This window comes from Vulpes lagopus, chromosome 2 (assembly GCF_018345385.1).
Source record: "Vulpes lagopus strain Blue_001 chromosome 2, ASM1834538v1, whole genome shotgun sequence".
In the NCBI taxonomy this organism is placed as follows: domain Eukaryota; kingdom Metazoa; phylum Chordata; class Mammalia; order Carnivora; family Canidae; genus Vulpes; species Vulpes lagopus.
This window is the reverse complement of record NC_054825.1, coordinates 124918448-124942132: the sequence shown is the minus strand read 5'-3', so window position 1 is coordinate 124942132 and position 23685 is coordinate 124918448. Positions and strand designations below refer to the sequence as shown.

Sequence of the window (23685 nt, the reverse complement as noted above, 5' to 3'; positions counted from 1 at the left end):
TTCTAAGGCTTTTTAAGACATTACGTGTGTAGGTCTGCTTCGCTTCTTCAGATTATGAGATATTAGATGCATATCATTTCCACTCCTTTCAACCTTCTGAATAACGAATTATAAAAGTTGTACCTTACCTCACTTTTTCTTTTTTGCACACTTTACTAAGCAGAGAGAACATACTCTAAGCCACAGAACAACAGATTCGTTTAACAGGAATGAGTAAGAGGAGGGTCAGGAAGGAACACGCGACGAAAGAATAACACTCTTCCTTTGAGACTGAAAATCGGATAACCTTTATTATGTTTCTTCTTTTAAAAAAATATTTATTTGTATTTGAGAGAAAGAGAGAGAGAGAGAAATACAGTGAGCAGGGGAGGGTCAGAATCCTTGAGTGGACTCCCTGCTGGGCGGGGAGCCGGATAAGGGGACTCAACCCCATGGCCCTGAGAGCACAACCCCAGCAAAGCCAAGAGCTGCCACTTAACCAGCTGAGCCACCCAGGTGCCCCCACACTTATTATGTTTAAACAACAAATATTGAATCTATGAAAAAATTGAACTTGAAAAAACACTTCAATATATTTTATGCTTTATTACTACAGAGTGTTCAATTATTTCATTAAAAGTCTAAAAAGTATTTAGGGAAAAGGTTTCTATGCCACTCACATAGTTTCTAAAAGTATAGTATTTGCACAGAAATACTAACTCAACCTCCTTCCAAACCTCATTAAACACTGTTAACCTAACTTACTAAATATGTCTCTATAAGATAAATGAATAAAATATTTAGGTCAAGATCTCTGCAGCTGTAAGACAATCTTTCTTGACAACTGCATTTTTAGTTTTGGGGGATACACAGGAAGAGACGTGAACTGTTTATGCAAGTGAAGAAGATTCCTGCACATGGGGCCTAACTAATTTCATGCCATCCCTGGATTACCCACGATGAAGATGACCTTACTTTATATTAACAGTCTATCAAAAAGGCACCCCTCTGTGTCTGATCCCACTTGGTGCCAATCAGCTTTCTTCCTAAATTAACCCAAGAGGGAGGAAATGGCCCATTTTTTTAAAGTCATAAATTGAGATCAGATACAACACATACCATGGTAAGAATCTGATTGGAAAGAAGCTAAAAGGAAATACTTATTTTAAATTGTTGTATATTTTTCTTTGCCATCATACTGGATTTTTGCTTACAAATCAGTGCAGTTCAGCTTCTCTTCAAGTTTATGCTGATACCAAGACCTTATAATACCCAAAACAGCTATTTTGCTATTATCATCACTTCAAATTTTTTGCCATGATATTGTATTATTTATTATGCTAATCTAGAAATTGGGGCACAGCATGATTAAATCATTTGCTCAAGATATGCTGTGAGTAGATAACAGAATTGGGAAAAATTACTAATCCCTCAGTAATAAAGATCCGAAAACAATCTGTAAAATAAGTAGCCACTCTCTTCTCAATAATATATTATTTTTTTTAGTTACTTATCTAGAATGCTAAAATGTAAAAGGAATTTCCCAGTGTAATCTATAAAGATTTAAACAAGGAAATTCAATATAGGCGGGTTATTTTTTTTTAATAGTTTATTATTTACTCATGAGACACACATAGAGAGAGGCAAAGACACAGGCAGAAGGAGAAGCAGGTTCCCTGTGGGGAGCCCGATGGGGGACTTGATCCCGGGACCTTGGGATGATGACCTGAGCCAAAAGCAAATGCTCAATCACTGAGCCACCCAGGTGCCCAAGGCTGTTTATTTTTAAAATAGTAATTTTACTAGGAATTGTTTATGGTCAGGTTAAGATGGCAGAGTAGTAGGGGGACCCTGGGTTTTGCTCATCCCTCAAACACAGCCAGATCAACATCCAATCATTTCGAACAACTAGGAAATCTTAATCTTAAGGATTAAGAACACAAGTGGGGGGAGAGAACCTGGCATATTCAAGGTTCAGGGATGTGAATTAGGGGAAAGTCTGTGGTGCTGCAGGGCTTGAGGAGGGAGCCATTTTCTTGGAGAGAAGTCAGGGATGGAGGAAGAAAGTGGGAGAGGGAGCAGCACATAGGGTTCCTATAAGACCCCATGGTGGGGGGATCCCCTGGATTACACTGGGACAGAAGGCTCCCCTTCCCGAGTACATTTGGAAGAGGGTATCTTGGCCTCTCCAAGGATAAAAGACCTGCTGGGCAGCATTGAGCAGCAGCTCTTCAGCAGGGGACAGGGGCAGAGCAAAGGGCAGACAACGTAGTTGCAGCTTTTCACATGCTCCACCATAGATCAGGCACCTGGGTGACCATGCAAATGCTCTTCTGGGACAGAGCAGTGCCTGGAGCAGGGCTGCGGGAGGGTAGCAGGTCCTCACTTTGCCAGGTCCTTTAAGATGTTGTTTTGAATCCCAGCCACAGCCCAGAGAGAAAACACAGGAGAACTCTGGTGTCGGGTGAATGGACAATCTGGGCACAATTTGAGGGCAGGAATCGGACAAAAGCCTGGGACACTGGTGGGAAGATTGTTCACCTTTCTGTGAGGGCCTCCTGAAAGCTGGCAGCTGCAAGTTCCCCTCACTGGACATGAGTTCCTCTTACTGGACATGAGTTCCTCTTTCTGGGAGGAGAGTGTAGGGTGATGCCATCGTCTGCCACCACCACCACCCTCATCCTGCAGGCATGGCTGGAATTCAGAGAGAAGCACAGCACCTCCAAGGAAGGCTGGAGTCGCTTATACCAAACTCCACCCCCCTGTGCCCACTGGGGGCATCTTTACCAGGGCAGGTCTGATTACAGGCCAGTGTAGAGTCCCCTTCCACGGAAGACCAACACATGCACCCCTGCAAGTACCATGTCTATCCATCGCAGAGCGCTCCAAAGCTTCAGCTTCAGTTCTAGTGGAAATATGACCAGCTTTCTTCCTTTCTTTTTTTATTTATATTTTGTTTTCTATTATTTTTTACAATTTATTTTACTTTTTTCTTTTTTCTTAGGAATGAGCTTAGAGTTTTTTGCTCACTAATTGGTTTGTTTGCTTCATTTTCTCATTTTTTGGATTAGGCTTTTTTTTTTCTTCTTTCTTTTTCTTTGGAATCAGAGTTTTTTTGTCTCTTTGTGTTTTCATTCCTTTTCCTTTTCTCAGATCAAGCTTCTTCTTCTTTTTAATTAGGCTTATCTTAAATAAATCAAACTACACCTAGTTAAAGGTCTCTCAGCTCACTCATTGATTTAGCTAACAAAGAGTTATGCAATACTTTCTCCATGGGAGGCACTCTGCTAAGACCAGGGATGGATACAAAGACAAGTTGGCCACCATGCTTTCTTTCCAGAATTTTTTCTTGTATAAGTGGTAAGTAGGTCACTATAATATACAAGGTCAGAGGAGATATTCTCCACTGCAAGCAAGGAGGAATTCTGCAGAGGACTGACCTGTGGGAAAGAGCAGCCAAAACACAACAGTAGAGTACACACAGAATATACCAGAAACACTTGCTGAAGTGTCAGGCTCCGAACAGTGTAGGACCCCTTCTTAATATAGTATTATTCTCAGAAGCAAGAAATGTAACAAGCTCTCATAACACACAAAAGGCAAAAACCTAGACATAATGATAAGATGGAGGAATTCTTTCCAAAAGAAAGATCAAGAAGAAATCACAGCCAGGGATTTGCTCAAAACAGATACAAGCAATATGCCTGAACAAGAATTTATAATAACAGTCATAAGAATACGAGCTGAGCTTGAAATAAGCATAGAAGACCCCAGAGAATGGGATCCCTGGGTGGCGCAGCAGTTTGGCGCCTGCCTTTGGCCCAGGGTGCGATCCTGGAGACCCGGGATCGAATCCCACGTTGGGCTCCCAGCGCATGGAGCCTGCTACTCCCTCTGCCTATGTCTCTTTCTCTGTGACTAGCATAAATTAAAAAAAAAAAAAAGAAGACCCCAGAGAAACCTTGGCTGCAGAGATAAAAGACCTAAAAATGGGTCAGGCTGAAATAAAAACGATGCTGTAACTGAGACAAAAATCAACTGGATGTTACTACAACAAGGATGAGAGAAGCAGATGAACAAATATATGATACAGAAAGTAAAATTGTGGAAAATAATGAAGCAGAAAAGCAGAAGAAAAGGAAACTATTAGATCACAGATATAGACTAGGGAACTCAGCGATTCCACAAAGTACCATAATATCCACATAATAAAGGTCCCAGAAGAAGAAGAGCAGGAAAAAAGGGACAGAAGTTTTACCTGAACAAATTACAGCTGAGAACACCCCTAATCTCAGGAAGGAAACAGGCATTCAAGTCCAAGAGGCACAAAGAACTCCCCTCAAAAATCAAGAAAAAGAGGTCAACATTAAGACATATCATAGTGAAACTTGCAAAATACAAAGAGAATTCTGAAAGCAGCTAGTGACAAAAGGTCCTAAACATAAAAGGGTGATAAACATGAAAGGTAAGCAGCAGATCTGTCCACAGAAAATTAGCAGGTCAGAAGAGAGTGGCATGAAATATTCAACATTCTAAGTGGGGAAAACATGGAGCAAAGAATACTTTATCCAGCAAGGCTGTCATTCAGAATAGAAGGAGAGATAGAGTTTCCAAGACAAGCAAAACTAAAGGAGTTCATGAAAACTTAACCAGCTCTGCAAGAAACAATAAAGGGAACCCTCTGAGCAGGAAAGAGAGGCAAAAAAACCCATGAAGATTAGAAAGGAACAGAGAGGGCAGCCCAGGTGACTCAGCAGTTTAGCACCACCTTCAGCCCAGGGCGTGATCCTAGAGACCTGGGATGGAGTCCCACGTCAGGCTCCCTGCATGGAGCCTGCTTCTCCCTCTCCCTCTGCCTGTGTCTCTGCCTCTCTTTCTCTCTTCTCTGTGTATTCTCATGAATAAATAAATAAAATCTTTCTTTTTTAAAAAAAGAAAGGAAAAGAGATAATCTACAGGAAAAGTGACTTTACAGGTAATACAATGGCACTAGCTTCATATCTATCAATAATTTCTCTGAATGTGAATGGACTCAATGCTCCAATCAAAAGACATACAGTATCAGAATGGATTACAAAACAAGATTTATTGATATGGTACTTACAAGAGACTCATTTAAACACGAAGATACTTCTAAATCGAAGTGAGGGGCTGGAGAACCATCAATCATACTAATGGACATCAAAAGAAAGCTGGAGTAGCCATATTTATATCAGACGAACTAGATTTTAAAACAAAGTCTGTAATAAGAGATGAAGAAGGGCACTATATCATAATAAGGGGGTCTATTCAACAAGAAGACCTAACAATTATAAATATTTATGCCCCAACTTGAGAGCAAACTTGTAAATCAATTAATAACAAACTTAAAGAAACTCATTGATAATAATACAGTAATAGCAAAGGACTTTAACACGCCATTCATAGCAATGGATAGATAATCAAAGCAAAAGATCAACAAAGAAATAATGGTATTGAATGTCACACTGACCCAGATAGACTTAACTGATACATTCAGAGCATTTGATTCTAAAGCAGCAAAATACACATTTTTTCTAGTGCACACGAAACATTCTCTAGGATAGATTACATACTGGGTCACAAATCAGGTCTTAGCCACTATGAAAAGAGAGATTATACCATGCATATTTTCAGGTCACAACTCTATGAAACTTGAAGTCAACCACAAGAAAAAATTTAGAAAGACCACAAATAAATGGAGCTTAAAGAACATCCTACTAAAGAATGAATGGGTTAACCAGGTAATTAAAGAAGAAATAAAAAAAAATACATGGAAGCAAATGAAAGTGAAAAAGGATAGTCTAAAACCTTTGGGATACAGTAAAGGAGGTGATAAAAGGGATGTATATAGTAATATAGGCCTTCCTCGAGAAGCAAGAGAAGTCTCCAATATACAACCTAACCTTACACTTAAAGAACTGGAAAAAGAACAGCAAATGAAGCCCAAAACCAATAGCAAAAGGGAAATAATTAAGATTAGAGCAGAAATAAATGATATAAAAATAAAAACAGTAGAACAGATCAACAAAATTAGAAACTGGTTCTTTGAAAGGCTTAGGTAAATCCCAGATTTACCAAAAAGAAAAAAAAGTACCCAATAAATAAAATCACAAATGAAAGAGGAGAGAGCACAACCAACACCACAGAAACACAATTATAAGAGAATATCTTGAACAATAATATGCTGACAAACTAGGCAATGTGGGAGAAACGGATAAATTCCTAGAAACATATAAACTAGTAAAGGTGAAACAGGAAGATATAGAAAATCTGAATAGACTCATAACCAGCAAAGAAACTGAATCACTAACCAAAAATCTCCCAACCAACAAGAGTCCAAGGCCATATGGCTTCCCAGGAGAATTCTACCAAACATTGAAAGAAAAATTAATACCTATTCTTCTGAAGTTGTTTCAAAAAAAAGAAATGGAAGGAAAACTTCCAGACGCATTTTATGAGGCCAGCAATACCTTGATTCCGAAACCAGACAAAGATCTCATCAAAAAGGACCAATATCCCTGATGAACATGGATGCAAAAATCATCAACAAGACATAGCTGATCAAAACTAACAGTACATTAAAAGGATTATTCACCATGATCAAGTGGGATTTCTTCTTGGCCTCCAGGTGTGGTTCAATATCCACAAACCAATCAATGTGATACATCACATCAATATAAAAAAAAAAAGAGATAAGAACCATATGATCCTCTCAATAGATGCCGAAAAATCATTTCACAAAATAAAGCATCCTTTCTTGATAAAAACCTTCATGAAAGCAGGGATAGAAGGAACATACCTCAACATCATAAAGACCATACTGAAAACACCTATAGAGAATATCTTCCTCAACGAGGAAAAATCGAGAGCTTTTCCCTTAAGGTCAGGAACACGACAGGGATGCCCACTCTCATCACTGTTATTCAACATAGTATGAAATGGGGCTGGGAAAACTGGGCAGCCACATGCAGAAGAATGAAACTGGACCACTTTCTTACACCACACGCAAAAATAAATTCAAACCGGATGAATGACCTAAATATGAGACAGGAAACCATCAAAATCCTAGAGGAGAACACAGCCAGCAAGTTCTTTGACCTCGGCTGCAGCAACTTCTCACTAGACACATATCTGGGGGCAAGGGAAACAAAAGCAAAAATGAACTATTGGGACTTCATCAAGATAAAAATCTCTGCACATTGAAGGAAGCTATCAACAGAAGTAAAAAGCAACCCATGGGAGAAGATATTTGCAAATAATGTGTCAGATAAAGGGCTAGTAACCAGAATCTGTAAACAACTCAACAAAATTAATACCCCAAAGCTAAATAATCCAGTGAAGAAATGGGCAGATGACATGAACAGACATTTCCCCAAAGAAGACATACAAATGGCCAACAAACCCATGAGAAAATTCTCACCATCACTCATCATTGGGGAAATACAAATCAAAACTGCAATGAGATACCATCTCACACCTGTCAGAATGGCTAAAATTAACAACTCAGAAAACAACAAATGTTGGCAAGGATGTGGAGAAAGAGGAACTGCTGGTAGGGATGCAAAGTGGTATAGCCATTCTAGAAAACAGCATGGAAGTTCCTCAGGAAGTTAAAAATAGAGATACCCCACAACCCAGCAATTGTACTACTGGGTATACAGCCAAAGGATACAAAAATGTTGATCTGAAGGGGCACGTGAACCCCAATGTTTATAGAAGCACTATCAACAATAGCTAAATTATGGGAGAGCCCAAATGTCCATTGACTGATGAATGGATAAAGAAGATATGTTTTACACACACACAATGGAACATGGTCATCAAAAAGAATGAACTCGCCATTTGCAACAACGTGGTCGGAACTAGAGTGCATTGTACTAAAGGAAATAAGTCAGAGAAAGACAAATTCATGACTTCCCTCATATGTGGAATTTAAGAAACAAAAGAGATGAACATAGGGGAGGAGAAGGAAAACTAAATGAGATAAAAACATTGAGAGGGAGGCAAATCATAAGACACTCTTAACTACAGAGAACAAACTGAGGGTTGTTGGAGGGAGGAGGGTGGGGGATGCCTAAATGGATGACAGGCACTAAGGAGGGCGCTTGTGGGGATGAGCACTGGCTGTTCCACATGTGATGAATCACTAAATTTTACTCCTGAAACCAATACTATACTGTATGTTAACTGATTTGAATTTAAACATAAATAAGTAAATAAATAAACAAAAATAAAATAAAAGTATTTCATAGACAAGTCCAGAATGTATCAACAACAGCAAGTAAAACTGGCCCTGGCTGAAATTCAAAGAGCTCAAAACAAAAAAGAGAACAAAGGAATGGCCAAACCTCTCGATGGATCAACGGACAAACAAACACTTAGGGATATTTACCTATTCATTACAAAACTGCTGTCCTTGACTCCCAGTAGAGTAATAGCTCATTTTCTGCTGTCTAACCTATTAATCCTTCATGCTGTAGGTGACAAAGGCAGAAGTTATGCCATTTTAGAGGCATATGAAAATGCACTAGAAAATGAGAGCTCTGGTCTCCTGTCTTACAACAAAACAGATACTGGTTGTACTCTCTCGTAGAAGCCAGGAGATCATAGTGTGGTATTTCTAGAATCCAAGCAACATATGGAGGCCTTAAAATTATTTACCAAAAATTCTCATGAGCTCCCTAAGCTGGTCTTCAGATCCCAGTTCAGGAAATACTGGTATAGTTCCGGGTCTGGATTCAGACTCCGTAGGTTGAAATCCCAACCCTACCCACAATAAGCTTGGTAAAGAAGGTCAAGTCACTTGACTTTTCTAAGTGTTCTTTAACTACTAAGTAAGGATGATAATTCCAGCTGCCCTTTTAAGATTTTTGTGAGAAGTAAGTAAATAAGGATGTCCACATTTTCTCTATTGCCAATGCATTGAAATATGCCTGCCTACAGCCTTGTCCTTCACTAAATAAGTTCTAGGAACACGTTCCACAGATTGTTACTCCAAAGCCTAAACACCAAATGAGAGGCTCAAAGCCCCTTCCTGCTGGAGTTGTACCACAGAAACATCACGGAACCTACCTTTTTATATCATCAAAACACTGGCTAAATTAAAAATCCTGAGTCAAGTAGAAATAAGGATTTATTGCATTTTGCAAACTGTGCCGCCTTTCTCTTGACCACACAATAGGTCCATCTGCCAGAAAGAAGCAAAAGGTAAAGTAAACAAGGACATAAGGGGGTGCCACCCTGGGATACAGGAGCAGATGTACCACTTTCACCAGGTGTGCTCCAGACTCGGAGTTAGGCAGTCTTGTCTCATAAAATAGAATCTTACAACTTGTTTATGAAGACTGAACTATAAAAGATGCCTGGAGTATTTCCTCCTCTTAAGGCTATTAAACTCGATAGGAAGAGGAGAGAACAGGAAAACAAACCCACATAACTCTTAAGATGTCATGTGGGAATGGATGAGGGGAGATACAAAGCAAACCCAGGAACATATAAATGGCTTCCCAGAAAAATGGGCTTTCAGGTGGATTCTGACCTGCTGAATTAATAATGATAGAAGTGAATTAACAGAAACTTGTAATGGTACCATCCAGTTTTAAATTAGAAGGTAAAAAGCCGCTATGTTTAATACATATATACGGCTGTGTTGGGATCAAAGAGTAATGTAAGAGATTTGAGTGAACTGTATGAATAGCTGACTCTTATTCCACGTGCAATTTAAAGAATAAGCAGAGAGGGAACCAGATAAATTAACCATCACTGTTGATTAATTCCCTGTCCCAGAAGATGATGAGAGGTCCCAGACAGCCAACTCACTTCTGACTGGAAGGGCCCACTTTCCATGATCAAAGGAAGAGGGATAACCCCAGTGACTGATAAAGGACCAAGATGTCTTTATCAGAAGAGGGATGAAGTCCATTTTGAGGGTAGGATCCTCAGGGGAATCATGCCCAGGACTTCCCTGACCTAACGGGTGATTGATCAGCGTTGTACTTTGCTCTGTCATCCCCTGATGGTGCTCTGAGACCTCCTGAGAAATATCATTAACTCAAGGCTGACATTCAGCTGCTACTACGGGTAGACAGAAATCCATGCCAGCTGGCAACTTAGCCGCAGCCCCAAATCCTTGCTGTCACCCAGATGCTCAGGTCCTGAGTTGTCTGGATGGGTGAAAAGAGGATCTCCTATTAGACCTATCAGCCATCAATTAGTAGTTCCTGAGTGTGTACACCCTGGCAAAAAATGGGCCCAAACTCTGAAGGTGGGGTTGGGGGGAGAGGTTGACTCCTGTTGATTACAAATAGCGTCCACATGTGAAATGGCTGGTGCCTGTCTGGTCTCCTGAGAATGTGACTGACCCTCATGGGCTGGTGCTTCTGTCCACCATGACCACCTGTAGAAACATGCTGTCTACATCATGTAGGCATCAGCCACCAGCAGTCTTGGCCATTGTGCCCTCACCAACCTCCACAATGCCCTGGTGCTCTGACCCCACTGGGCACGGAGGAGTGGCTGAGAGCCCTTCCTGCATGATTCCAGGGAATGAGAGACAGGCTAAGTTACAGAAGTCATCTAAGTTAGACGCTTGCAGTCTCAGCCTTTGGTCCATTAAATGAGCTTTTCTATTTGGAACAACAGCCAGATAGGGGAACGTTTTACCAGATTCCATCCTACTTGCAAACCTAAAGAACTTGGGGGAGGGGATGGTAATTCTTGATTAATAACTTGAGCCTGACCTAAATATTGTGAACGGAAAGGAGAAAGAAATTGAATGTAGAAGGCATCCAGGCCTCTGTCACACAAACTCTAACAACTTCAACATCAAATTTGTACAACTACAAGGCTTGTTACCTCATTCAGTGGCCCAAGTTTAATTTAAGAATCAACTGTCACAGCTTGTTCGACTCTCAGTAATGAGAGGCAATTTACTCGAGAGCCCTGTTATCCAAGAACCCTTCAAGGCACACACCACGAGCAAAGCAGGAGCCCTGTCTTATTTTAAAAGTCAAAAATGAAAATAAAAATAAAAGTCAAAAATGGCACCAACATATTTTCTTTATGTAAAATTTTGTTGATCTGTATTTTCGTCATTGACTCTCACTCGTCAAAACAGAATCAGCTCCTAGTTCAGTTCTCAACGCGTCATGGGCAATTCATTTCCGTGGTGCTTTAGAAGTAAATGCCAAACATTCCTAAGTAATATCCTAAAGGAAGAGGCCCCTTTGTTCCTCGTATTAAGAAAGTAATGAGGGGAGATAAGAAAAGCATCCTCTCACCCAAGAACTACTAACTAAACAAATGGTAAACCCAAGATATAATTTTAAAAGTAAATCCAGGATATCATGTTAATAGCAAAATGATTTAAAAAAAGAGGGGGGGGCACTATACCTGCTGCAAATCCAGTGTAATTGTCACATAATGGTATTCAATTCCGTTCTTAATACTGGGACTCTGCCACCAAGTGTTCTTTCCATCAATGGCATTTGTAATTGGGTGTCTCTCTATCGAATCAGCAGCGACATGTGAAAAGACAAAAAAAAAAAAAAAGTCATATAATGAATTTATAGCTGTTCCTCTAAAGAGAAAAGTAAAAACTAAGCTGAAAGCATCATCACGTCAATACCAAACATCAAAATAATATAAAGAGAGAGCAACTCATATCTGCAACAGCGGGAATTTAATGCTGACTCTGCCCTGGCAGCCGCGACCTTACTAGAGGAGCCTCACAGCTATTAATATTCCATCCGGAGATGCCCTGACGCCCGGGCTGCAGGCGCAACAGGTGCAGTGAGCGAGCTGTGTGGGGCCGTGGGGCTGCCCTGGGGGGGGGGTCAGTGGGGGGCAAGGATGCCAAGCCCAGGGCCGCGCCGCCCAGGCACCTCTATTTTGCATCCGTTTTGGGAACAAAACCTGCAGTCCTGCATGGTGGTTGAAAGGTACTGGAAGTGGGGCACCCGGGGGCTCGGGTGGGGTGCCTGCCTTCGGCCCGGGGTGTGACCCCAGGTCACAGGATCAAGTCCGTATTGGGCTCCCCACAGGGAGCCTGCTTCTCTGCATCTCTCTCTGGGTCAGGAAGGAAGGAAGGAAGGAAGGAAGGAAGGAAGGAAGGAAGGAAGGAAACCCGGCCTGGTCCTCCTAGTAGAGTAAGGCGGCCCGGGCTTGCCTTCCCTTCTCCGTCCACAGGCGCCCCAGGCCGGGTGCAGAGGGGCAGGGGCGGTGCTCCCGGTTCCAGGCCGAGGTCCCTCCCCTCCCGCTGGGCCGCTGCTGGCCCCGCCCGATGCCAGCGAGCTCAGGGCGCCGGCTCCTCTGCACTGTAAGTCCCGGGCTTCACTGTAGCAGCCTTCGCAGCTTGTTTGTTTCAAGATTTTATTTATTTATCCATGAGAGAGAGAGAGAGACCTAGAGAGACCCAGAGACAGAGAGAGAGACCCAGAGGCAGAGAGACCCAGAGAGAAAGAGACCCAGAGAGAGAGAGAGAGAGAGAGGGACCCAGAGAGACCCAGAGAGAGAGAGACCCAGAGAGACCCAGAGACAGAGAGACCCAGAGAGAAAGAGACCCAGAGAAAGAGAGAGAGAGAGAGAGAGAGACCCCGAGAGAGAGACCCAGAGAGAGAGAGAGAGAGACCCAGAGACACAGAGAGAGAGAGAGACCCAGAGAGAGAGAGAGAGGGACCCAGAGAGACCCAGAGAGAGAGAGAGAGACGTAGAGAGAGAGACCCAGAGACACAGAGAGAGACCCAGAGACAAAGAGGCAGGGACCCAGGCCAAGGGAGGAGCAGCCCCGGTGGGTGCCCGCCTTGGACTCGCCCGGCCCGGGGTCACGGCCTGGGCCGTAGGCAGGTGCTGGGCCACTGAGCCCGGCACCCTCTGGGGACCCCCGCCTGTCTGCGGGCACCCCGTGAGCGGCCGGGCAAGGCCTGGGGATGCCCCCCTGCGGTGTGGACCATCCTCCGGCTCAGGGCAGAGGAGCCGGGTAACCACCGCCGCTCGTCTAAACCGTGCGCGCAGTCCCTGGAATAGGGATTCCGCAGTCCCACGTCACAGCAGGGCTTCCCAGATTAACTTCCAGGAAAAGTGAATTAAAACAAACAAACAAAAAAAAAAGCGTTTCCGAGAGGCGTGCGGCCCTGAGCCGAGCTCTGCACCTGGCGCAGGTCCCCGGGCCCCGCAGGCCCCTGGCTCCCAGTCACCGACCCTGCGCTCTCATCCCAAAATGGACATCCGAGACCAGCGAAAGGTGTAAAGAACTGTAATTTCAAAAGGAAGACCAGTCCTGTAAAGTGTGTTCATTTTGTTGTCGTGAAAAACTCAGAAATTTCTCATTTTCTCCTTTTTCCGCTGGCCAGGAACCGTACCTTGGATGAGAACTCTAACATGCTTACTAGAGGAGCCTCACAGCTATTAATATTCCAGCTATCATTATGCACAGACATAAAATAAACCCTACATCTGTTCAAAATGTACACGGTTCTGAATCTTAATTGGAGCCAAATTGGATTTAATAAAAAATTTGAAAAGAACCAAAACCAAGCAAAATGAAGTCCTCAATGCAACAGGAATTTCATAATCAAGTGAAATCATTTTCAAAAGAAAAAAAAATTTAAAGATTGTATTCATTTATTCCTGAGAGATCCAGAGAGAGGCAGAGACCCTGGCAGAGGGAGTCGCAGGCTCCATGCAGGGAGCCCAACAGGGGACTCGATCCTGGGACCCCTGGGGTCACGCCCTGAGCTGAAGGCAGAGGCTCAACCGCTGAGCCAACCAAGCATCCCCAAAAGAAAAAATTTTACTCAAAACTGAAAATACACTAAATTTGCCATTTTTAAACTGTGAATACTTTCAGACTCTATTACTTCTGTGACAGCAGACCACTAGGACTTGTTCAATTAAAAACATACAGGCTTACGTCCTTGAGTTACTTATGGGAATACGACAGTGCAAGACAGGACAAAAATTTTCTATTTTTATTGACAAATTGTTTAATTCAGCTAAACAACTGGATGGATTTCACTTTGCATCTAGTCTTATCACCTTCGCAGTCCCCTGAGTCATCCTATCTCATCAATGAAAAGAGAAACTGCTGAACGTGTTTAATAATTAGCACTTGTCCTGTTGAAGCTCAGAGAGGTATCAGGTCCTTATAATGACAGCAAATACCATGAGCAAAACCAAATATCAGATAAATGCCCTCGTGGTGTCAGCGGGTGCTGAAGTTGGCACATTACGGCGTCAGAACCATAAAGGAAATATTTCTGGCACTGCTTCTGAAGAAAAATAAATATCACAGCAAACATTCCCCAAACATCCTCCAGAATCTTCTTTACAGGCCGTGGGTTTAATATGTGACAGAAAAACACACACACAGCCACATTTCCAAATCAGATCTGTGGCTCTCCGGTAATTCTGCGAGAAGCTATCTAATTGGAAATTTTGCTACCTGCCACCTCCGGTCAAATTGATACGAGAATTAGTCACGAAAATGAGGACTGGGAGATGAATCAACAATTAACCATAATCCCCATTATGAAAGTTTAATCATAATTAATTTGCGAATACTGATTAGTTGTTGGCATACATCCCTTACTTAGAACGAGATGGAAACTTACACCACCCTCACCAGGGAGAGCTGCGCAAGTCAATCCGAGGGCCAGTGGCCTCAGGAAATTGGTGGGGGACTCACGGATGAGGTCAATCTTTCAAGCTGCTAGTTTTTAATTGGGAAGCACGAGCTATTAACAGGAAGCCCAAGGTTCCTTCCCTTTGTACCGTAATTGAGTACAGACCCACCAGATTTATTCAAGCCGGTCAATGCATCTGTAGAGTCTTATCATATGTTGCTCCAACTTTTCCTAAAATAAATTCCTACAGTTTATTGCCAGATTTTTATTCTCCTGGGGTGTTGTGTGTTCTAAATTCCTAGTTCCAAAACAGGACTTCGAGATGTAATGAAGTTGGTAGCTTAACATCCAGCACACAGAGTAAATCCAGACAAAGTCTAAAGAACGGTTCAGGTCAACAAAAGGGAGGAGATTGGAAACAGACGTCCTCTGCGTCTTGCCTGGTCACTAAAACAGTTCACTTCTGTCCCAATGTGAAGCAAAGGGGCGGGCCTGCCTCAGTGCGGCTGCGTCTTCCAGTGAGACACGGAGACTCTGCAGGGGGAAGTAACAGGTCCCTCCTGGACTCAGTTTGGCCAACGCATCTCATCCACGTTTCCAACCCAGAGCCTCCACTCAATCATCGTCCACCCCCGGCTTCGCATCTTCCTTCCATCCTGTCTCTGTGACTGTCCACAGTCCCTCGTGTTTCTCCTTTCCAGAACACCATTCCCTGTACTTCACGCAATGAGGCTTTTGGATGCCCAACGACATCCAACCACTTTCTCGGAAGCTTCTGTTGATACTTCAGTTCCCACTAAGGTTTTCCTTCTCAGAAGTCCTACGTCACTTATAATATGTACTACGGGGCATACGAGCCCTGAGTTTACAGTTTTGAATATCTGTTTGATTGTTCTCTACATCCAATCCTTGTTTATCCTAACACTGACCTTGTAGGCGGGAACCATAAAGATGTGTATTCATATCTATATACAAACATATGCACATACACACGTGTACACACACATATGATTTTATATACTGTAACCCCCCACCCTCTGCGAGCCCATCCTAAGCACACGTCCACACCCTCCCAACCACCTGCCCCCATTCCCCACCCCATCCCCACCATGTCCATGCCTCCAGTCTTCCTCACATTCTCTATGAAATCATCCAGGCTCCAAGTCTAAACCAATGGCATTTCTCCCAATCAGGCTTCACTTTCTTCCCTAATGCACCTAAAGCTCATAGTCCATCCATTCATTTCTCCTCTGACCTTTGCTTCAGTCCTCTTGCCCCCTTATCCTTCCATTCTACTTTCTCCGTACAACGCCATGAGGCCCAGTACAAACACTTGATTCTTCCATTTTACCCCACATGGAATTCTCACTTTGTTCCGATTGTGGCTCAGAGACTCTCCCAGTCCCCGAAAGGGGCTAGTCGAAATTGTATGTCTTTCCTTAGCAGATGACTCAGACACACATCTTAATGAGAAAAATCAAGAGCATTAAATAAGAATTCCCTCCCAAATACTTCCTTCCATCTGCCTCTACTCATTCTCTCTTCCTTGATTTGATCAGTTAAAAGATAGGTGTGTCCCCATTTAAGGCTTTCCACTGGACTCATCTGGTTGTTACCTCTGGAGAACTACCACCCGCACCTTTACCCTCAACTATATCCTCAACTTTCCTGGCCTCACCTTTCGGCACTGAAATTTGCTCAAATGCCTCCAGTCTCTGTGAAAACCTTCAAAACACACATGTTCCTTCGTCTGCCGAAGTCCTCCGTTCTCTTTCACATTGAGGATATTTGAGGGAATATTCCCACGCTCCTTTCTTTCCTCTTTACCTCTCATTTGTCAACTCTGCACTGTGGCCTTTGCTACCATCAATCCACCGACTGCTTTAACATGGTGGATCCCGTGTTGTCAAAGTTGAGGAAACTCTATTGTAGGCTTCTCTTACTCCGTATCTTGGAAGCAGTTAATATTATGGATTAATCATTCTCCCTGAAAATTCTTTCCTTCCTCACGTGCATGGTATTCAAACCTTCTGGTTTCCTTCCTTGGATTTTGTTTCTCTTTACTGCCTTCTAGATTTCACCTAATCTGCCTCCCTTAGCTTTTGGTATTTCCACAGGGCTTTGATCTAGTCCTTTGCCCTTATTGTTCTATATAAAAATAAGCATATAGATGTGTTCCATCACTCCCCACTCCTATGTCCCTGTTGTAATAATCTACGTCATAGAAATAACCAGATTCATGAAAAGGCAAGGGACATTTCTGATGGTCATCATATTTTTCTTAACTTTTTTTTAATTCCATGACACACAAGACCATCAATCTTAATAACAAAAGTCCCAATTCTCCAAATAAAATAATGTTTTCAGCATCTCTAAATTACACAATAGAGAGGTGACTGCATTCTTCCCTTTAAGGAGTTCCAATAAAGAATGAACAATGCCCTCGAACTTCCTTTTGGGATTTAAAAAAATGTAGATTGTGTAAATTTTCCAACTTAAAAAGAGAAGGAAACTAAGCAAATTTTAAAATAATGTAATTATGTTTTATCCCCATTATAACTCATCTCATTGCCATTATTTCCATTATTAACCACCCCAATATATGTTTGATAATTTCCCAGAGTGTATCTCTAAATCTCTAAACCAACCTCCGTCTCTAGAATTCTTGCACCCCATCTTCCCCTTCTCCATATAAATTCTTTGCCTGTTAATACAAATCACTCATAATTAACTGAATGTATCATGCCATTCCATGCCTTCAAGACTATGTGCTTTTTCTTTTCTAATACTTTCCACCTTACTCTTATTTTTGCAGTCCATGGGCCACTTTCTCCCAAGGATAGTTAAATAACCTGTCTCATGTTCCCTCGACACTCAATTTACTTTTCTGCTTCCCCTCTTCCCCCTCTAAGTCTCTGAAGTCAAGGGCTACGTATGCTTTACCATTATGCTTCAGTCCAATGCATTGCTAGTAGAGGTGCTCAAATGCTTGCTGAATAAATACATAAGTGAATGAGAGATAGTGTCGTTCATAGAAGCCAGCAAGAGGGGGTTGTGTGACACCTGTCCTTGAAACACTCCTCTTGTGGTAACTAAGAACCTCCATGATCGAGTTCCAGCTCCCGCATGAGACTTAGCTCTGCTTTCTTCGGCCTTCAGATGCTCTTAGTTCTAGCCATCCCTCCCTAACCGGTTCCCTGCTGAGCAAAGAAGTTTTTCTATCTCATTCTCCTCTCTCTTTCTGGCATTTCTTCTTCTCTTCTGACTCTCTTCTTTACCTGCTCAGCTAACACCAGTCCTTGGATCTCAGCTTAGATATCACTTCTTTGGACAAGCCTTCCCCGGCACCTACACAGATTCTTTATCTTGTACTTTTTGCCCATTCCTTCATTGATTGAAGTGAGGGACCGTCCCTTATTCCTGTTGGATCCTCACCGGAGTACCTGACACACACGTGACCCACAAATTACTAACGCCTATATTCACAACTGTATCCGCCGATACTGTTCTGGATGTAGTAAACCTGGTGACTGACACAGGTCTTCAGCTGGAAAACTCCTCAAGCACTACACCTGGTACATATAAAGAACTCCAGTGAGGTTTGTCAGATGAGAGAGGAGGCCTCCAATGGAAGAGAAGTTCTAGGAGTCCGGGACACCACAAACTCTTGACTTCAATGCACATCAAGACCTCTCAATTACAGATCCTAGCCAGTGCCATGCGAATATGAATTAAATTACATACGGTATGGATTGCTGCTGTTTTGATTGCAGATTCGACATTGGGGGTTCCTCACCGGCTGCCCAGGGACATGCTCTACCAATTTGCAGTACATTTCGGGTCCTTTTTCTCCACATGTTGCATTCGTGGTGATAAGAGCATTAGAAGCAAGATTCAGGACAGCAGGGAATAAACCTGAAAAAGAAGGACAAAGGAAGATGTGTGGGCCAGAAACAACATGGTATGCTTTTGCTGCATTTTAAGATGAAATTAAGATATTTTTCAGAGCATTAACTTAATCAAAAATTAAATAATCAGTGATAATCGAATATCTGACTTAATTAAGTACTCTATATAAATAGCATGTGTTCTCAAACGAACACTTCTATCTGGGTCTTAAACATAAAATCTAAACCTATCTTCTTAATTTTTAACCTCTAATACTTAATTATCAAGAAAGTCCCATCTCTAACACACACTTTAAAAAAAAAAATCTTCTGTTCATGTTCTGGGCAAAAGATCCATCTTCCATTTCAGCTATTTTATATATAGTAGGAAACTATAATCATAAAGATTTTGCACAAGTTTGCATTTATGTTTTTCATGGTCATCTTTTGGTGCAATTATTATTTAGCATTAAGTGGTTGTTATAATTCCTTTATATCCAAACTGGAGAGAATAGCAAATGATGGAAGATTTTGGAAAACCATTCTTTACTGCCTTCTGTGCCATAAGGCCATATTATATAGCAATATATTATCAGAAATAAGTAATTACAGTAGCCCATGATCATACCAGCGATTATTTCTTAGATACAATACAAGTTTAAGTTTGCTCAGATAAACATCACAGAGACCTATCTCAGTGTATAGTTGAGAAGGCCCTTCATTCTAGATGAACCCGGGTCTTTACTTTCTACAACTTAATGTCAATATTGCTTCACACGTGGCTAGTATTTGCATTTTATGGACCTCCTTTCAACGACAATGCAGAAAGCCATTTTTTCAGAAGCCACTCTCACTGATAAAACTTGTCTTGGAGAAAGTATATTTGAGATTACAGATGACTTGACTTGTTGTATATAAGGAACATGCTAACCATTTAGGTGGTCTCTGCTCTAGTCATGTACCACAGAGGTTTACATTAACTCAACCTCTGGTAGAAAGTCCTTCATTAACTAAGTCTTATGTCCCAATGTTTTACTCAGATCTGCAGTTTTGAGTTCATAAGTGTTTTCTTATCTTCAAAACTTAGTACAGGCTAGGTACGGAGTAAGCACCTAACACATCTGTAAAATGAATGAATTATAAATACCAGCCACATAAATGTTCTGTGCATTATCTGCATCTTCATTCCCATCCTCACCACCAGCATTACTGAATGTTTATAATGTTCCAGGCACTGTTCTTGCACTCCGTCTTCCTGGACTAACTTGCTGCAAAGGACACCCTTATGAGCTACATGCTACGATTGCCTTTATATTACTGTGATGTTCAGTAATTCGCCAGCTTTGCAGCTAGCAAATACCAGAGCTGTGATTTGAGCTCAAGAAATCTCGCTCCAGAGTCTAACCTCTTAATCACTATCCTGTATGTTCTCTACGATGTCATACGAAACCTACATAAATCTAGTGCTAATTTCTGGTCTTGGTTGATCTTAGAATTGCACTGAAAGAAATAACAGTACAGCAAATAAAAAAAGATTTTTAAGTAATTTTTATCTATTTTGTATTCACTCTCAACAATTTCAGAGAGGTAAGCGAGTTCATAAGACCAGGCAAGACCACAATTACCATCTCAGTCACTCTGGGGTCTCCCAAAAAGCTGCCTCCAAACAATCTTTCTCTTCCCTCCCTCACCACACTTTACTGGTCTCTAAAATCCTCTGGCTCTGCTGCTCCAATCATTTATTATTATTATTATTATTATTATTATTAGTTTTACTTCTATTTGCAGCTTTATTGGAAACGACCTCAATTTGGTGAGGTTTGCCACATTCCAAATTTTAAGATAATGTGATCCTTCCCAAAGCATTATCTCTTCACCTTCAGTATTGTATGCTCTAGACGGGTTAATGATATATGATTAAATACAGTCTGTCATTCATCACCATCTTGGATTTAACTGTGTAACTATTATTTCATCAAATATGCATCAAGCACACAAGAATGCCTGATAGCACAAAGATTTGAGAATGAAAAAAAAAAACGATTAAGATAGGCTTATTGGGAGAAATGATCTGATCTGAATGTCAAAGGAGAAACAGAAGTTTATCTGGTAGTGAAAAGGAAGAAGGAAAAAGCCAACACTGCAGGCGGAGGGGAAGGCATAGGAGTATGGACTTTTTTCTGAAAGCTTATGTGGATGTTAAGTGACAAATAGAGTAGTTGGCTTTGCAATTGTCTCAACCTGTTAGATTAGGGGATTGTTTAGACGTGGATATGGATACAGAGACAGATATACAAACACAGATACAGATACAGGCCTAGATGCGTACAAAGTACACAGAGTATACGTAATGGTTCACATATACATCAAAGCAAACCCTGCCTACTTGTCCCAGTGAGTAATTTGTTTTAGTGGAATTTTTTTTCCAGATCCTTATAATTTTAGTGTAAATAGGGTAGAAAAAAATAGGTAATTAGAAGGGAGACATATGCCGAGCATCCTGTTTTCAGGAGGACAAGACTCTACTTCTCATCTTGTTGGTCCCGCGGAAGGAGTTCAGGTAGTTACACCCCTTCTAATCCCTGCAAACAAAGCCAGTTTACTTACACCAAAGGCATCCCAGGCCATGGCCACCCATCTCTCAAACTGCCCCGGGACACTGTCCGTTTTGTTCTGTGATCTTTGTCTCCTCGCTGGACTTTTACTAGTTCTAACTTTGATGCTGACCTTGAGTCTGTTTTGCAGGGATGGGTGAGACTCCCCATGTCCTGCCCTGGTGCAGCCCTGGGTGGGATCAGATTTCACTTTCTCAGCTCTGAGTAATCACGGGAGGGGCCGGAAAGCAAAGATGGCTGGAGAAAACTATTCTACTGCATAGTGTAAGGTCCGAAAATATAGAATTGCATTACATCCCAATTCCTCCACAGAATTTAATGAATTCCATGTGAGGGAAATGACATGGCTATAAAAGAATCACAGGTAGAGAAGTAACACTGATCTCGAAGCTATTTCATTTTCATCAAGTGATAGGACTTAATTGCTCAGTCACCCCATTTGTAGATTGTATCAGTCTCATTTTATAAATGAAGAAAGCGCAGCTCAGAGAAGATAAACCATTCACACAAAATTATCAATTAGTAAGATTGATAACTATGATTTGAACTCAGCCCTTTAACCCCAAAGACTTATTCTTTATTCTTCTCAGGGCATGAAGAGGAGCCAAAACCTGGTCCTCAGCAAAGCTTATCAATTTACATATTTAACAGAATAAAGAACTCGCCTGGTCACCACCCCTTCGTTTCTTCATAGGGTTTTCTATTCATAAACGAAGATATTAATAAAATTTACATTTATTATCTTTCAGTTCTTTCCATTGATTTGTTTCTGTTATATGTATTGATCATGTGCTCAAAATTAACCTTTTTAATTTAATTGCCTCGCTTTGTGGTCAAGAACAGTTGCCTTTTGAATTTTATCAGCTATTTTGCTGTTTATTTTTTTAAAAATCAGTAAAGTGTATTGGTCAGGGAAGGTCTCTAATTAGTCGCTAACAACCAATTTGAAGAGCCAGTCAATATCCGAGCTTTTATTGAATCTTCAGCAGGTTGTATTATAGATTGCAGCCCGATTTCATTATATGTTAAATCTATTAAGCTGTACCTATTTATTCCCATTCAAAAGCGGCAGAGCAATATTTATTGCCATATTCAATATGGGTTGCTCGGTGAAGATTATGTAAACACCGTGAGTGTAAATGAACTACAAATAGCTGGCGAACCTTTATAGAGCTTTGGCTTACAGCCTCCTAATTCAATTTGAGGTCATGTAATGTTAATGATATAAAAGCCAGCCATCAACACCCATACAATTATGACTGACATTTTTTTCTGAATAGCATGTAGACTAAGTAAATTTGATTGGATTTGTGGCATAACAAAGTCTGAACAAGAAACAAATAATATTTATCCTCCTTGTATTCTATATTTTATATGAGATATTAGAAAATGATTACGATACAGAAAATAATATATATTCTGTTAACTGATGTATACATTCAATAAACAGAGTAGACAAAGCTAAGTGACGGCATGTGAAAAATAGAAATTTTTTACAATATGGCAAACATTTAGAAAATTCACCAGATTTTCACTTGGATGGTTTTCTACTGTATTTGCTAGTCCAGATACTGTGAGGTATTCATATACGTTTGCATGATTGTGGTGATTGGTCGCCTCAAAATCCCCCACTCCGTTTCAAAGCATTTTTAAAACCTGCATATAAAAGTTCTACTTTTAATAATTATGGAGTAGATCCAAGGGAACCCCTCATAGACGACAGCTATGAACTCTGAACAAAATATATATTTTTTTAAATGCCAAATACCTAAAAAAATAAAAATAAGAATAAATGCAAAATACCTGAAAACAATGGGGAACAACCCAAAACAGGCAAGCTGGGAGGGATGTGTATGCTTAGAAAAAAGGCAGATAGGCGTGTGTTTCAGACTGCACTGGGCACAGTGGCAAAAACTCAAATAGAATTCCACAGTTTCTTTCATCTGTCTTTTTTTAAACTATCTTGAAAAAATAAATAAATAAACTATCTTGAAAAACCAGATAACAGAACTAAGAACAACCATCGCGGCTATAAAGTGAAGGGAAAATGCTGGAGAAAAGAAAACCACATAAAAGGAGCCTCAAAATACGTGTATAATCTTTTCCCAAATCCTTCACTGACGCCAGACCTGAATATGGCCCAGCCTGTACTCCGACTGGGGCTAAAAGCACAAAACGGAAACCTACAGTAGCTGCATTCCACCAGGAAGACTCCAGTGTGGTGTCTGACTCCACACAAGTCAACCAACGGGTATCACACAAAAAGTAAAAAATGGAGGCTATTTTTCAGAAAAACAACAGAATCCTGGGTTTCTACCATATATCAGTCACAAGGCTCAGAATGCATTTTTTTAAAATATTAAACATACAAAGAAACAATAAAATGCTACCCATACTTAAAGAAAAGCAATGAATAAAGACCAAGACTGCCATTAACCAGATGTTGGAGTTCGCACACAAAGATTTTACAGCAGCTTTTATATCTACGACCAAGGACACACACACAAATGCTTAAATGAAAACACAAATAGGAAATCTCAGTGGAGGAATGGAAACTACACA

The 23685-nt window shown here is 41.2% G+C and overlaps 1 protein-coding gene across 3 annotated transcripts in view; it reads right to left on the bottom strand.

The window, feature by feature from the left end:
- LAMA2 (laminin subunit alpha 2) overlaps positions 1 to 23685 on the bottom strand; it is a 580308-nt gene that overhangs the window by 432149 nt on the left and 124474 nt on the right. For all 3 annotated transcript variants that reach the window (XM_041737419.1, XM_041737425.1, XM_041737408.1), the window contains exons 2-3: positions 18366 to 18536; positions 11392 to 11504 (exon numbers count right to left, since the gene is read on the bottom strand). In XM_041737419.1, the coding sequence (XP_041593353.1) occupies positions 11392 to 11504; positions 18366 to 18536 (284 nt within the window). The remainder of the gene's footprint in view (positions 1 to 11391; positions 11505 to 18365; positions 18537 to 23685) is intronic.